The sequence below is a fragment of the Pseudopipra pipra genome, chromosome Z (assembly GCF_036250125.1).
Source record: "Pseudopipra pipra isolate bDixPip1 chromosome Z, bDixPip1.hap1, whole genome shotgun sequence".
In the NCBI taxonomy this organism is placed as follows: Eukaryota; Metazoa; Chordata; class Aves; order Passeriformes; family Pipridae; genus Pseudopipra; species Pseudopipra pipra.
Window position 1 is genome coordinate 26,096,890 of NC_087581.1, and position 16,229 is coordinate 26,113,118.

The 16,229-nt window shown below is 38.8% G+C and overlaps 1 protein-coding gene across 4 annotated transcripts in view; it reads left to right on the forward strand.

Annotated features, from left to right (window-relative positions):
• The window catches only part of KDM4C (lysine demethylase 4C), a 256,405-nt gene that overhangs the window by 63,132 nt on the left and 177,044 nt on the right, over window positions 1–16,229 (forward strand). Inside the window, exon 10 of one of the 4 annotated variants that reach the window (XM_064641939.1) lies at window positions 296–580. The exons of the other annotated variants lie outside the window; for them this stretch is intronic. Within the exon in view, the coding sequence (XP_064498009.1) occupies window positions 296–565 (270 nt within the window). The 3' untranslated portion in view covers window positions 566–580. Of the gene's footprint in view, window positions 1–295; window positions 581–16,229 lie in introns of those variants that run through there. 4 annotated transcript variants of the gene reach the window in all.

Sequence of the window (16,229 nt, forward strand, 5' to 3'; positions counted from 1 at the left end):
TTATTTCTTTTATGTTAATCTGTTACTTTTATTTTTTTCATCTTACTTCTATCATTTACTGCCCCTGTTTGGTTCTTACATCAAAAACTCATAATTTCCTGAGAACAGTGGCTATTAAAATTTCTCACTCTAATACGGGAGATTGTCAGTCTCTCAGTGGGCAGTAACTTGCAGAGTTCTAGACTTCTAGCACTGTGGCATATTGAATTAAGAATTGTAATTAGGCTTCAGGAGTGGAAAGGAGTAGTAATGATCACCTGCTCTAATAGAATAACTTTCTGTTGTTCTTTTGTAGCTTCCCATTTTGGTAGACCACCTGGTTGTAAATCCATACTCTGAAATGTCTTACGGTAGTGTTCCTGTGTTCTCACAGTCTAAGCTATGTTATATGCAAGTACTGTTGTTTTCTGTGAGTAGTGTATTCTGTGTGTATTCTCATGAAGCTTTTCCAGCTGTACCTAGCCTAACTTCTTTTCTGTGTGATGCTACAGTATGTGTGAATATCATTATGTGTGCGCGTTTCTATCACAGAGTTCTCGTGCAAGCTGCACTGTTTATTAAATAAAAGTAAAACCAACAATATTACTGCTTTTTTTTTTTTTTTCTCACGTGGAGTTTTGGTTAAGTAAGGAGAGGAGAATTCCACAAAATAACATTTTAAACATTGGTGTACCTTCTTACAACTGTGAGTGACTACAAGTGGTGAAATCTAATCTTCTTTTTTTTTTTCCTAAGTGATATCATAGAATTTCCATTCATCAAAGTAATAAATGTACCAAGTTAGCCTGCTTAGTAGATGTTTAGAAGATATTGCTTTATAGCAGCTTTCAACTAATGAAGTGATTTTTTTTCATAGAAAAAGTCAATAATTTACGATAAACTTGCCATTTCAGAATATAATATGTATAAAATTTTGCGTAAATCAGTGCAGTTCCTTTTCTTACGTTTCATCAGAATGCAGATTATAATTACTCTAAATTTTCTGAGGAAAACCTCTTGTCACTAGGTACCTTTCTGTCCATGTATTAATGTCACTGCCTGTAAAGAGAGATTATTTTCATTCTGTCTTTTTAAAGAAAATAGAATTTGAACTGAGAAATTATTTTCAGAAATTTGCGGTTCACAAAGTAGACTCTTTGGGCTTGAATCAGCTGCTGAAACACAGGTATCCAGCACCATCTGAGATAGCTTAAGGTATTTTTCCTTGCTCTGTCTAAGCAGAAGAGTACCAATCTCTGTGAATCCAGTGTAATATTTAGAACTCAGTCAGATGCCACATATACCAAAATGTGGTTCAGGTGTCAGTGCTTGCTCATGCAATTGAAGTGAATCATCTGTCATTGTATTCTTTTGTTTAAACCATTTACAGAAGTAAGACTCAATCTAAAAATTAACTACATTTTCATAGTCTAAGAGTAAGTCAGTTCTCTAGCCTTGCTAGATTAATTTTGCAGTTTGGCACTGGGCAATGACCTATTGTGATAGCCCAAAAGGTGACTTAAGTCTTAGGGTTCAGTTCCCTTAAAACCGCCACCCCCCAACCTTTCTTCTCATAAACCAAGCCCACTTCCAAATACTGCTACTACTGTGCAGGCCAGGAGTTGGGCTCAGTGATCCTTGTGGGTCCCTTCCAACTTGGCGTGTTCTGTGATTCTGTGATTATTTGTCTTTATTTATTTTTTTAATTTACAACCATTTTAACTCTGTGTTTGAATCATCAGAGAGTTCAAGCTACTAAAAACCATGCTGACCGTGTTCTTCCATGCCGTTTCTTTTGGCCTGTGGCAGATCTGGAACTCAGATGTTTCTGCTGTAATTGTTTTGTTTGGTTGGTTTTTTGTTTGTGGGTTTTGCTGGGTTTTTTCTTTCCTTTTTTTTTGTTTTTCATCTTTTTTTGTATACAGTGGTAAAACTTTGTGTGAATATGATTTTCTACTGGGACTATCTACAGGATTCACCTCTGCTGGAGGTGAATCTCTCCTGCAGTTGGTACTAGAGTTGCTAGTTTGGCTCAGGCCAAACATTGTAGAGACAAGCATGTACTTACAATTTTCTCTTTGTTTTTCTGAGTCTGGGGAATATGATCTAAAAATGAAGAAGAAAGGTTGAATCATTGATTTGAAACTCACATAATTTTTTTAGTTCCTTCATTTGAAAGAAGAAACTGTAAATATAGATGCACAATTCAAAATGCTTGTCTAAGAGCAATAGATAAGGCTTCTGTGAATGAGGAGGAATAAATACCCACATCCTGAGGTAATTACACCAGGGTGGGTAAAGCGTAGTTATTATTTTTACTGTAAATGAGCCTTGTAGCCTAGCAGATATGTGAAATCGAAGCTGAACACAGGCAAATGCCTCAACTGCAGGTTTAGTGCCCTCACTGTGCATGCTACTTGAGTTAGTAGAACGTGTTTATATGCTACTAGTTAAAAATTTTTAAGGTTTGAAAGTCTTCCACTTACAGGCTTCCTTTTGAGGCTTGAAGTCATCTCAAATGAACTGTGTAACTTGCGCTGGTTTGATTTTGGATAAAACCCATAGTGAAACGTACTGCTATGCTTTACAAAAAGGAGGAGAAATAATTTTCTGAAATGTTTTATAGCAAAAAGAAAAAAAAAACTGAATTAAGACCTCAGTGCTAGTGTGGTTGTACACAGTTTTTAAGGTTTGTCTTTCTGCCTGAAGTGTGAACAGCTTTCAGGTTGTTGGGAGAAACAACCCAGATTCTAACTCAGATACATTAAAAGGATACATTAAAAGTTCACTTCCATATGGTTCATTACAAGACCTTGCATACATTCTTAGAGTGCAATAAGTTACTTCATTCTCTTGTAAATTTATAAGCAATGTAACCAAATAACTTCAGTTAAGACTCTCTGTTGGCTGTATGTATTATGGTCTCATATGTTCAACAGCCTCAATCAGATCGACTTTTAGATCTTAACAAGATCACCTATTTTACCATGTGGCATGCCATGTGCTTGGGATTCTGGGGGAGAATTTTGACCTGTAGTTTCATAGATATCTGTGTATCTATATATATAAAAAGCTGGTTTGCCCTAGAGAGCTAGAACAGTGCCTACTTCTAAAGGGCAGTCCAGTTTGAAATACCCCACAAACATCTGAATTAGAGATAAAAAAATTATTTTTTTCTCATTTTGCTTAGATCTGGCTTTTCCACCCTATTCCAATTAAGTTATTTGAGTTACTTCTACTGAATATGTTACTTTACAGTACCATAAATGCAATGTTTTGGTGGCTTTTTCAAAGTGTGTTGAGAACAATTGCAGTATGTAAGAAAGATGTAGAGGTCTTGGTATTTTGATCCATTATTATGAGTGCTGTGGGATAAATTATGATATATGTAGAAAAGAAATCTAACCTTTGTAAATTTTTGTTTGTTTCCAAAGAATCGAGAGAGAGAAACTCTATAAAAATTTACTCTTAAAGGGGAAAGTTAAAATAAAGTAACCCCCCAAATCCTCTTCTCTATGTTCTCCATTTTTTATGTAGATGATGACAGGGTGTTGATATACTTGGCTTAGTGTATAAGCCATTAAATTGTTTATCAGGATATAAGAATCTATTTCAGAGTCTAAGATTGGACAAGATGTTACAAAAAAATCCAGATAGGTGGCATTTAGTCACCTATCTAATGTCTTTGAATGTCTTTGAAACAGACTGTCATCTAATTCTTTGGCAAATGTGTTTAAAAATTAAAATCAGTTAAAAATAATTCTAGTACTTTATTGTAATGAATGCAATATTTAAACTAAGCATATTTAAAGTATTTTGAATGCTGGGATTTAGGAATACCTTGTAATGTGAAACAATGTGCTAGGTGATGCTGTTAATGGTCTGTGAGCACTGTTGGGTGGATAGCTGTCAGAGTAGTGGGATTTGAGTGAGTCTACACAGAATGCATTTTGGCAAAATCTTCACAAAATTATTCATAGTTACCTTTCTTTTTTGGGTGAGATATCTAACTAGAGATGACTTTTTGTTGTGTTGAAGTTCTGCTGAAGAAATTCCAGGGATAAAGAAGATGTAAAGAGTGCTGTCTTGGCTTGAAGCAAGTCTTAAATCTGTTCTTGCTTCATCTTCAGTTCTCTCTAAGGTGCAAGTATAGTTTCAAAGGGGTGATAAGAAGAGGATAAAGGACTAATGTGCTAGATCTTGCTGGGCATAAGAAGAAGAGTGTTTTCAGTCAGACGGAGTGGACAAAAGAAGAAGGGGATGGCTGTCAGGGTTACTATATTTTATACGAGTTTCAGGCTAGGTAGAGAAAGGCGACTTGTTTACTTCAGGGAGGCAAAGTCTAACCATTACTAGAAAACCCTCGAGAAGGACACTATTAAAACACAGATACCTGACATGAAAGTGTACGTGTCATGGAACTACCTACTGTAATGTATTATTATAAAGCAAGTAGCTTGGAGGTGGTGGAATTATTAAAATGGTTTTGTCATGAAAAAAAATGGGAAAGAAATGCTGAGAGCTTTATGACAAATACCAGACTTTGGAAGAAATCTTGGGTGATTCTTAAAATAGATACTTGGTGACATTTTTAGCATGTGACATCAGGATGACAGTAAACAATAATGAACAGTAAAAAATTGTAAGTGTTGAAATGGGATGCCCTACATGGAGTCTATCTGCAAAAAGATAATAGGGTTAAAAATATTTTGTTATGGAGTTTGCAGGGAGTAAGAGGATGATCGTTTTTGTTTTGCTTGCTGTCTAAGGGACTGAGGGAGGTGCAAATATAATTTCTGTACTTGCTATTTCAGTGCACTGTTTGCTATAGGGGATAAATAATTTTTACCTGTGTACAAACAGGTTAGTATAAAAGACATACCTGACTGCACAATGAATTTAATCTCCTACAAGGAATGGTCTGAAATGTTGTTTAATAAACTGAATAAAAATAAGTAGGGTATTGAAAGTTACATACTTTAGTTTCTGAAAAATCAGAAGGAATTTGGTGGAAAAAATATAGTAAAGATTTTAAAAAAAATATTTAAACTGGATTTCAGTACAATAACCATATATTGGACTTTTTTTTTTTTTTAATGCAGACATAAAATCAGAATTTTGGATGGTTGTGCCTTTAAAATATGATTATGTTGGTCTTGGTCCAGAGCTGGAGAGTAAAATTTTTGACGTTTTCTCTAAAGCTGTAGCAGGCACATTTAAAATCAAGTTTTCATTGAGTTTAGTAAGAGAGGAGAAACTTAAGTTGTCAGTCACGTCCCCCCGGGTTTTTAGTAAAGGTCTGCATTCTGCATAGTTAAATAAAATGTAATTGCTAGTGCCTGAATAAAGCAGTAGTTCAGTATAGGTCCTTGTATACTTTTATTGTTGTTCGTAACTACTTGGTCCCCACAGGTCTACACCCTCTAATCCTTATTAAACTGTTAAACTGTGTGCAGCTAGGCCCACTGAGCAAAGTGTTTCCAAGTTTGACTTCAGGATCTGACTCTTATGTAGTGCGGGCTGAAGAGACAGATCAGCAATGCATCTTGGAGAGGTCAATTGTTGGATTAATTTGTGAGATTCTGCACTTGTATTCCCTGATTGGGCTGAAGTAGGTGATTTACTCAATGAATTCCTTGAAAATGCATACTGGTTTTTAGGAAAAAAGTACTGTTTCTAAAGGAATGCAGCTATAAAATATATCTTGGCTCAGAGAATGTGTGTGCCTTTTATGCATCTCTGATTGGAAATAGACCAATTTTTCTTTGATTTGTTTGCTAATTTCTGTTTTGTTGACTTTCCAGAAGTTATTTTGGTTTTGGTATACCCTAACCCTTTTTGCTTTCAAGAGAACTGGTGCAGTCACATAAGAATTCTAATTGCCAAATTAGCCCCCCCCCCTTTTTTTTTAATTTATGTTTCTTGAGGTTTTTGTTGCTCTAGAACTCTTCTTTGTCCTTCACATGTTGCCTTCTCAAATTGAAAATACAGTTTCTACAATTTTAGGAAACTGGGGTGAGTTCTGTTACCGTTACTTGTACAAAGTTTGTGAATGTGGTGGAAGTTGTTCTCTTGCTTTGAGCAAAGCAGGTAATGGTAAATTATGGACAAGTTAGTTTCCTGATTGAATCATGTATGATTCTGCAGCTAAGGGTTAGGGAGTTACCACAGGTATGCTTACAGGGCTCTTCTTCCCATGATTCTCTTCACAGGAGCTGTTAAAAATTGTATATGTTTTACTTTACTATTTAAGTTTATATTATATTTATATTACAGTTTATAAAATTTATACTTCAAGAGCATTGTAATTGAATTCTTCTTATAAAAATAGTTTTGTTTAAAAAATCATTATTTTAAATTGTTATCAAACAGTTCTCCATCATCTGTTTAAAAAAGAGGAAATGTTAATGTAAAACTTTTTCATACATTTATATGGGATAGAGTAGTCATCAGCAACTCCTCATATGACTTGATTGAATGGTGATAGTGTTTTTAAAACAGGATAGTTTCATAGTTTTTCTGTTTATGATCTCTAAATCCTCAATGTCTTGTAAAACAAAGCAAACCAAACAGGTGAGGTCATCCTATAAAAGAGAGTATTGATCACTCGTGTGTTTTTAGGAAAAAGTGTTGCATGTTTGAATTTTTTTTCCTATCTCAGTTTACAAAATGATCAGAAAGAACAGTAATCAATAAATCTAAACAAAGAAGTTATGCACAATCTTAATTTAGAGGATTTTAGTAAAGTATATTTACTTACAATAATTGCAATATTGCCAGCAGAACAGGTAGATGGTTTGCTTTGCTGTATTTCTGCCCTTTCCCTCATGTTTCAACAAAAATGGAGTCTATAAGAATAAAAGGGTAGAAGCTCATTAGTGATATTTACCAGTGTCTGATCACTGGCCAAATCACTGACAGGAAGAATCTAAGAAAATCTAAGAAAAGTTTTCTTATCTTTAATCACAATAGATCTTTGGCCTCTGAAATAAAGTACATCCCCATGTATTGTACGAGGGCAGCAGGTTGGGTTCAAAACTTTTAACCAGTTAGCCCATTGCCAGAGTGGTGCATCCAGATATATTAAAAATAAAACAATATATATATTAAAAATGAAGTAATATATATACTCGATATTAAATAATTTCAATATTTGTTTCTTAAGCTTAGAAACATATCAGAGACATACTGAGGCACACATTTTTCAGATATAAATCTTCACTTTTTCTTACTGTAGGATCTTCTGCCCGGAAAAGGTTAAAATCTTCCATGGTCCTCTGGTGGCTGTGGCTGAAAGATCTTTGCAGTCCTTCAGGGCTTTTTCATCTTTTTATTTAATGGCATTGACAAATTTGCTTGGTAGTTTCTTTATCTTACAGACCTAGTCTGTCAGGCTTTTTAAAAGAAGCTGCCCCTCAGTGTTATTGAATCTGATATTTAAAATTATGAGTTCCTTGCTTTACTTGTGGTGCAATTCAGAGGGATTTTTAGGTGAAGAAAACTTTCGAAAATTGTCATGCTTGTGAATTTCATGTTTTTCTGTGTGATAGAATAGGGAAATTGATATGGTTTGAAGCTGGCTCCCTGCCAAGTCTCCAAACCTTACCAACGTGGTAGATGCGGATTTCTTCGAAAGAGAACTGAGATCCCCCAGACGCAGGAAGACTGGAGTCCGTTTCCAGGATGACAAGAAAGCCTGTGACAAGCCGAAGCAAAGATCCGATAGTGAATGTTCCAACCAGAACCAATAGAGGGGCCCTGCCTTCTGCCAGGAGAAGGAGGGGGACAAGAAAGATAGCAGAGTTTACTGGACTGTGTGGGTTCGATGGCCTGGCACATCGGATCCTCAGAGATACCAAGCTTTGATAGATACCGGTGCACAGTGTATGTTAATGCCCTCAGGACATGTGAGCACAGAGACTGTTTCAATTTCTGGGGTGACAGGAGGGTCTCAAGAGCTGTTGGTGGTAGAGACCGAAATAAGCCTGACAGGAGACCAATGGGAAAAGCATTCCATTGTGATGGGGCCAGAAGCCCCTTGCATTCTTGGCATGGACTACCTCAGAAGAGGATACTTCAAGGACCCGAAGGGGTACCGGTGGGCTTTTGGTATAGCCACGGTGACTGAAGAGGAATCCAAACGATTATCTGCCCTGCCCGGTCTCTCAGAAGATCCTTCTGTTGTAGGATTACTGCGAGTTGAGGACCAGCAAGTGCCAACAGCCACTAAGACGGTGCATAGGCGACAGTACCGGACAAATCGAGATGCTGTGATCCCCATCCATAAGATGATCCGCAAGCTGGAAAGCCAAGGGGTGGTTAGTAAAACACACTTGCCCTTCAATGGCCCCATTTGGCCTGTGTGTAAGTCTGATGGTGAATGGAGGCTGACCGTGGACTATCGTGGCTTGAATGAAGTCACGCTGCCATTGAGTGCTGCTGTACCATACATGCTGGAGCTCCAATACGAGCTGGAGTCCAAGACAGCAAAGTGGTATGCCACTATTGACATGGTGAACGCATTCTTCTCCATTTCCTTAGCAGCAGAGTGCAGGCCGCAGTTTGCTTTCACCTGGAGAGGTGTGCAGTACACGTGGAACCGACTGCCCCAGGGGTGGAAGCACAGTCCAAACATCTGCCATGGACTGATTCAGGCCACACTGGAGAAGGGCAAGGCCCCAGAACATATCCAATACATTGATGACATCATTGTATGGGGGGACACAGTGGAAGAGGTTTTCGAGAAAGGAGAGGAAATCATCCAGATTCTCCTTGACGCCGGTTTCGCCATCAAGAAGAATAAGGTTAAGGGACCTACCAGAGAGATCCAGTTCCTGGAGGTGAAATGGCAAGATGGACGACGTCAGATACCAACAGATGTCATCAATAAGATTGTAGCCGTGGCTCTGCTGACCAACAAGCTTTCCTGGGGGCAATAGGCTTCTGGAGAATGCATATCCCTGAGTATAGCCAGATTGTGAGCCCTCTTCACTTTGTGACCCGTAAAAAGAATACCTTTCAATGGGGTCCTGACCAGCAGCAGGCATTCAAACAGATCAAGCAAGAGATTGCACATGCCGTGGCTCTTGGACCAGTTCAGATGGGACCAGACGCGAAGAACATACTTTACACTGCAGCTGGAGATAAAGGTCCCTCCTGGAGCCTCTGGCAAAAGGTGCCTGGTGAGACACGAGGGCAACCACTTGGCTTCTGGAGCCGAAGCTACAGGGGTTCTGAAGCCAAGTATACTCCTGTGGAGTAGGAAATTCTGGCGGCCTATGAAGGCATACAAGCAGCCTCAGAAGTGGTTGTCACTGAAACACAGCTCCTCCTAGCACCCCGACTACCAGTCCTAAGTTGGATGTTCAAAGGGAAGGTACCCCCTACGCATCGTGCCACTGATGCTACGTGGAGCAAGTGGATAGCCTTGATTACACAGCGTGTACGATTGGGAAACTCGAATCGCCCTGGAATTCTGGAGATTATCACAAATTGGCCGGAGGCAGTAGATGACTCACGTAGACGACTTTCTTATCAGCTTCCTTGCGTTTTAGTTCTCTCACTCTGGCCTCGAGTCTGGAAGTAGGTTCACCATCCCACTTCCTCATGTTTTCTCTGTGGGCATGCAGATAGGACCACAGTTCACTGCGCTTAGATCTATGCTTAGGGTTTTCGCTCCTTCTGTGTGTGACGGAAGGAGATCACGAGCAGGACCAGGACCAAGATTGAGACTGTGGTCGAGACCGGTCTCCTGATCTGTCTCTGTAGCGTCTGTCCCTGTGGTCTTCGTAGTCATCTTCATAGTCAGAGCGCCCGTAAGGCTCCTCTCTCTCAGGTATTCATCTGTAACTAGAATCAAAATAGTCTCTAGAAGACTCATTCCTAGATTCTACTGCTTACTGCTTCTTCTAGATGTTGTAGAACCGTACACAGCGTGCCCACAAGCGTTTCTTGCGTATTTGGAAGCATTATTCCTGCCAAGGTATGAACATATGATGCAGGAGCACCCTGGATTATCTTCTTCCGCATGGGCATTGTGCAAGTGACATCCTCTGGGTCATCAGCGACGGGATTGTATTGAGAGTCATCATACATGATTTCCAACAATGCCAGTTCTCTTAGGTACTGGACGGCGTCTTCTACCTTGGTCCACTTCCTCATGGGGCACGGTAAATAGTCTTTAAATAGAAACCTTTGTCTCGCACTTAAGACAAGTCGCACCCAAAGACTGGGGTCAGGTCTCACCTCTGCAATTAAGCGATCAAGTTCATGGTTTCCAGAGATGGATGCTAGTTGTTCTGCTTCAGCAGTTGATAATATGTGACCTCTAGCTCCACGGTCTCGGCATTGGAGCAACCACGATAGAATTCGCTCACCAGGCTGATGAGTGTAATCTTTTTGTAAGTCCCAGAGTTCTGCTGGGGTCATTGACCGCAAAACTGTAGTTTCTGCTTTCGGGGGTTTTACTACTCGTGGAGGTAGAGGTGGAGTTTTGGCACTGGTATCAGTATCAGTCCCCTCTCCATTGTCTTCTGACTTGCTTTGATCTCCATCTGGTCGTAGACTTAAACCGTCGGGCACCGATACCCACGACTTCCTTTTCACTACAGGGGTGAAAGGTATCTCAGGTGGTGTAGTCTGAGTTCCTCTTTCAGTGCATGTAGTAGAGGTGGCGCTGGTCTCAGGTGGCAGGGTTTGAGTCTCCACATCAGCCTTAGCCTTCCGAGCATAGTCCACAGCAGCTCGATAGACACTTGCCAGGCCCCAGTACAAAGCAAAAAACTGCATATTTGGGTCCTTGTAAGAAAAACACCCTTCTGCCAAACGACATGCCATCTCGTCAGGATCAAACACTTGCTCTGGTGTGAAATCCCAACTAATGGGAGGTGTCACACGCCCTGCCAGTTTACCAAAGTTTGCCCAGATTCCTTGCCATCCAGAGACTGGTTTTCTCAAGGCCCTTCCCAAAGTTCCAGCAAATCCCTTTGAGGTTCGGCCTTTCCTGCAACAAGGAAAGCAGTACCACACCACCTTTCCAATGTTAAACAGCACTTCCATGGCTTTTAGGAATAGTAGAACTGTTGCTAAACAATTTAGGTAAGGATTGGGGCCAATTCTGATCCTAGGGACCTCGGTCATTAGGCCTTTGATGTCACAATTAAAGAAAGGCAGATATTGACAGATGCCTTCCGGTTTAGTTTTCACTGGATAACCCAGAAACATATATAAAAATGGCCAAAATAACCAAGAAAATGAATAAAAAGGCTATGTTTATATATTTTTTTTCCTTTGTTCCCAAACAAGGCTATGTTTATATAAACAAAAGGTTCTTGGCAGCTCTCCCTGTCGTGTTCCCAAACAATGGGCAGTGTTTACACCAACTTGGTTCCCTTCCCAGGCTTGTTCCCAAACAGTCGTGGAAAACCAAAGGTAACTGGGCAGAAACACCAAATAAGGTGATATGGTTTGAAGCTGGCTCCCTGCCAAGTCTCCAAACCTTACCACAAGAAGTCCGTCCCCCCTCTCCAAACCTTACCACAAGAAGTCCGTCCCCCCCCTCCAAACCTCAGGGAGAAGAGGGAAAAAAACAACCAAGAAAACCAAAACGAGAGAGAGACAGCTAAAGCAATATATTTAAATATATTTACACTTATATTACAGTTATATACAATTGAAATATATATATATACAATTTCACAAGGAAAAGGGAAAGGGAAGGGGGAAGAGAAAAAAAAAGGAACAAAACCAAAATAAAAAAAAAATATATATATATATATATATCCTGATCAGTAGCCCAAGATCTAGCAACTAAAAGAATTAGCAAAAGACTATCTTACTACTCTCCTTGGGACAACCGAGAGTCGCTCTGGAACGATCACCGGCAACCTCCGTCTCCCAAGGTCTGTGAGGCCTAACCAGGCCTCACTGCCCAACACGACAGACTCAACAGCAGGGAACCTGCACCTCCAAGCTGCCGGAAGGAAAGAGAGCGAAGGCTCCTTTCTTCTTATAGCCTGGCTTACGTAAAAATCGTAGGGAATACTGGGTAAATCTGAGCACTTCCTTGGCTACAAACTGCTCACCAAGGAAGGCCTAGACCAAACTACCACAAAAATAAATTCCAGAAAATCTGTTCTTGCAGCATTTTTGACCTGTATAAATGAAATGCAAACTTCGTTACGGAATAATGATTTTTTGATTTTTGTATTTTTTGAGCTACTTTGACATAAGTATATCTTTTCAAGATTCTACAGCTAAGTAAATATTTATATTTCTAACTTTTGGAAAGTGCTGAGCACATTCATGTCCTAGTGACAGCTTGCGTAATTCAGCATCTCTAAAAAGCAAGCAATTTTTTATTTAATTTCAGACAGAATTGTTGTGGTAGTAATGACTACCAGTGGATCCTGGTATACTCCTGCCTTTTTGGGGCTCTGCAGATTTTTTATAGGAAGGTTCACGTTTTCTGTGAGACCGGTGTTCAGCCATGGACTCATCAAGTGCTTGTCTTGCGTGTGGAGAGAAGTGATAGCTGAAATAGTACCATTCAGTTGCTTTGTTTAACATGGGTCACCAAAATTAAATGGGCACTGATAGCATATGTCTTTGTATAGAATCAGTCTGTAGAGTGATGTGGATTTTTCTTTCTCTTTGTTACTTTACTCCAATATGCAACATAATCAGTATTTTGTTTCATAAAAAATACGTGTCTAGCATATTTAGTGTCTAGCTAATTTAGAGTAATGTGAAATTTTACTGACTGCTGTGCTACTTATAAAATTGTTACAAAACAGTTTGAATTGGAAAAGCTTTGAATCCAAAGATAATGAATTTAATGGGAATGTCTTTAATTAAATTTTGCTTAATTTAAATAATAGTAATTTGTATTGATTATGCTGCTGCAGTTCATTTGGATTTTTATTTTTAATTAAGATTTAGTAATCTTGTTGTCACTGTGAAGAGAAAGCTTGTTAATTAACACATATACATTTATTAAACCAAAATCATGCGTTTTGTGTGTGTGTGTGTGAAGCTGTCTTGTATGTAGTAATATTTATTACATGGACAACAATCCAATTTTATTTGGATTTTTCCTTTTTCCCTGAGGAAATCCAACCTCAACAGCCCTCACATGTTGTCTTAAAATGGTGTAGGTGCTTTTTTTGCTCTAGCTGCCTCAGAAGCTGCCAACGCTACCTTCTGAAGCTACCGAGATGCTTACTACAGCACAGCATAATCCTGTTGTTTCCTTGTGCATCCTGTAACGTGCTCTGTGCCTTCTCCCTAGTAACTGGTGCAACACTGACACACAGTCTCAAACTAGAATGCCCTAGTAATAATTGTCTGGCAAGGAAGTTGCCAGCTGATAGAAGGGTCTTTGTGGAAAGCAATCCAGAATGAAACACCAGCTGTACTGACTGAGAGCATGAATGCTGTGCTAAGGTTTACTGCTGTTACTTTGGGCTTTTTCCCCTCTCCTTGTTGGTACTGTTAGCAGTTTGCGAAGAGACTTTTAAGATTAATTTGAGCCAAGGCAGGTGATATCCATGCCTTTATTTATAAGTGTGCAGTGGTAAACACGCAATTTACGCCTGCATCTGTGCATGTGAAGGAGAAGTCATATAACTTGAAGGTTACTGGGAACTATGAAGGGCAGAGGAGCTGAGCAGAAAGCCAGGCTGTAAAATTAAATACAGGCATTTGCCATGAACCTTAATTCTGGGCTAGAAAGCTGCAGAAATTCAACTAGTTGAGTTCACAGTGGTCTTCACACATACCCAGGCAAGACAAAAACTTTCTAAGCGGTAGCCTCAAATGCCAGGTTTTAAACTTTCACACTTACTTTACCTAAATTCATTCAGAAAGACTCATCTGATGTTGACTCACTAAGTAGAGGTGGTGGGGGCATGGTTGTTAGAAATAATGATACCGGTAACATAGCGGTTCTATGCCAATTCTGTCACACAGCTTGTCATAAGGGGAGACCTCCCTCTCTACAACTGCCTGAAAGGAGCTTGTAGTGAGGCAGGGTCGGTCTCTTCTCCAAGTTACAAGTGATTGTACAAGAGGAAATGCTCTCAAATTGCACCAGGGGAGGTTTAGGAAACATTTCCTCACAGAAAAGGTTGTCCAGTATTGTCCAGGTTGCCCAGGGGAAGTGGTTGAGTCACCATCTCTGCCTGGAAGTATTTAAAAGACCTGCAGATATGGTGCTTAGGGAATGGTTTATTGATGGCCTTGGCAGTGCTGGGTTAACGGTTGGACTCAAATGATTTTGAAGTTTTTTTACCAATATAAACAATTTTATATCAGAGCTTCAGCTTAAAAACACTGAGCTATTCACACCTGAGAGTTATAGATGTAATCAAAATTATATGGGATGTTGACAAAGTAGGCAGAAATCTGTAGCGGTTGTGTCCTGAGGTGAATGTCCTTTCTGTAGTCTCACGTCTGGTCCTTGTATCTCCTCTGAGTTCATTTGTGATTGGATTATTGGTTTTACTGTTCTTCATGATGAAAGCATGCCAGCAGGCAACTCTGTGAATTTCCATCAGGTCTTTCTGCTTTCTGCAGTTACGACTAGTCCTGCCTGTATGCATAGATTGGAAAGATAGTTGACGCTAAAATAATCTTGCTTTTGAAATTGTTTCCCCAGTGCCTTTGTATGTGGGCACACATTTGTGTGTTTGCCTAGCCTGTGGTTATGCTTGCCTTTCAAGTTTATGTGTGATTAAGCATTTTCAAAGTAATTAAAAATGATGTTATGTAAAAGCAGTGTGAAGCAGCATAATTGCTTATTTTCCATGTTTATTCATCTCTTACTTCCCTAAAATAAGGCACAGTGGGTCTCCCTGTCATTAGTGGAAACTGGTAATTGTACTTATTTGTTATTCTTGAATGTCCTACTAACAAAGATGATACAGCAAGAAGTGAAGTACAAAAAGCACTGTATGCAATTTTCAAGTATTAATGAGTCTATTTTTATTGAACAATAGTGAATTTGGATCTTTGTGTAAATGATCAGCAAATGTTCATGTTAAATATATAATTAATAATGGAAATTTTTTGCTTTGCTCTATTTTTCTGTCTTTATGTAACTTATAAATTAGTTTGTTACTTAAAATAATGCATAAACTCTTTATCATGCTATCTTTTGTGTTTTGTATCCAGTGGCAAATAATTGAAAATATGCGAATATATGCTAAAAAAATCCTGAAGGAGTATTCAGATGGCCAGATTTAAGTGTGTTGTTATTGTGAGTCTCAAGAAATAAGATACAAAAAGTTTATTGTAGGACTTTTGAAAGGAAGTTAAAATTGGTGCAGTTTTCTCAAAACTAGTAATAATTGAGAATGCTGAATTAACTCTTCTCTGCAGAGTCTGAAAGAATGTGGCAAATAGCTTTGCAGAAGAAGGAATGTAAAGTCAGGTATCACACCTTAAGTGTTGTTTTTTTGAGGACTTCGTTAGTGTGTAAAATTTACATAGTTTCATGAAATTTTAAATGCAGTGAAATGAGGAAAACCTGTTTTTTAAAGACTTTTAAAATTTTTTCCTATATTTTCTTTTTTTTTTTTTTTTTTTTTAAGGTAAGTCTTTTATTCCTTGCTGTAGAACTCAAGATTTTGTTGCTTTTAGAAACTACTGGTATCCTATGATTGTTTCCTGTACCCAAAAACTGAATACAAGTTCTTTGCTGGGTAGGAATGCACTATTTAAAGTTACAAGAAGTGAGAATAAAAATTGTTTTAGTGCTACTCATGCATTTACTCTTAGAAGGAATATGAGTTTATAAAAGGATAGTTTAGCAGTTCAGAACTTCCTGGAAAGATTCTTCATAATTTTTCATGGACACTATGTGGTTTGGTGAAGACCAGAGGGTGTTGCAGAAGTTGAAATTCCAGAGGCTTAGTAATTATTGAAGAGAATGCTCAGTGAATAAGTATGATGGAGGGAAGTACATGGTCATCTTCTTACTTAGCTATGTTGGCCATAGTGAACAGAAGTTCTTGGTAGATGTGAAAAAACTAGGTTGGGCTTATAAGCCATCATACCTACAGAAAATGAAATCATATGCTAAAAAGACTAAAGTGTGCTGTGAAGATTCAGCTATGGAGTTTAAGGTCTTAATAGGCCTTTATTTGTATTTAGGATGTACTGAAGAACTTTTTTCTTTTTTTTGACCACACTGTGGCATGGTGACTTTGTGCCTAGGCTCAAAGGAAAGTTATTCAGGGTAGCCAGTGTCT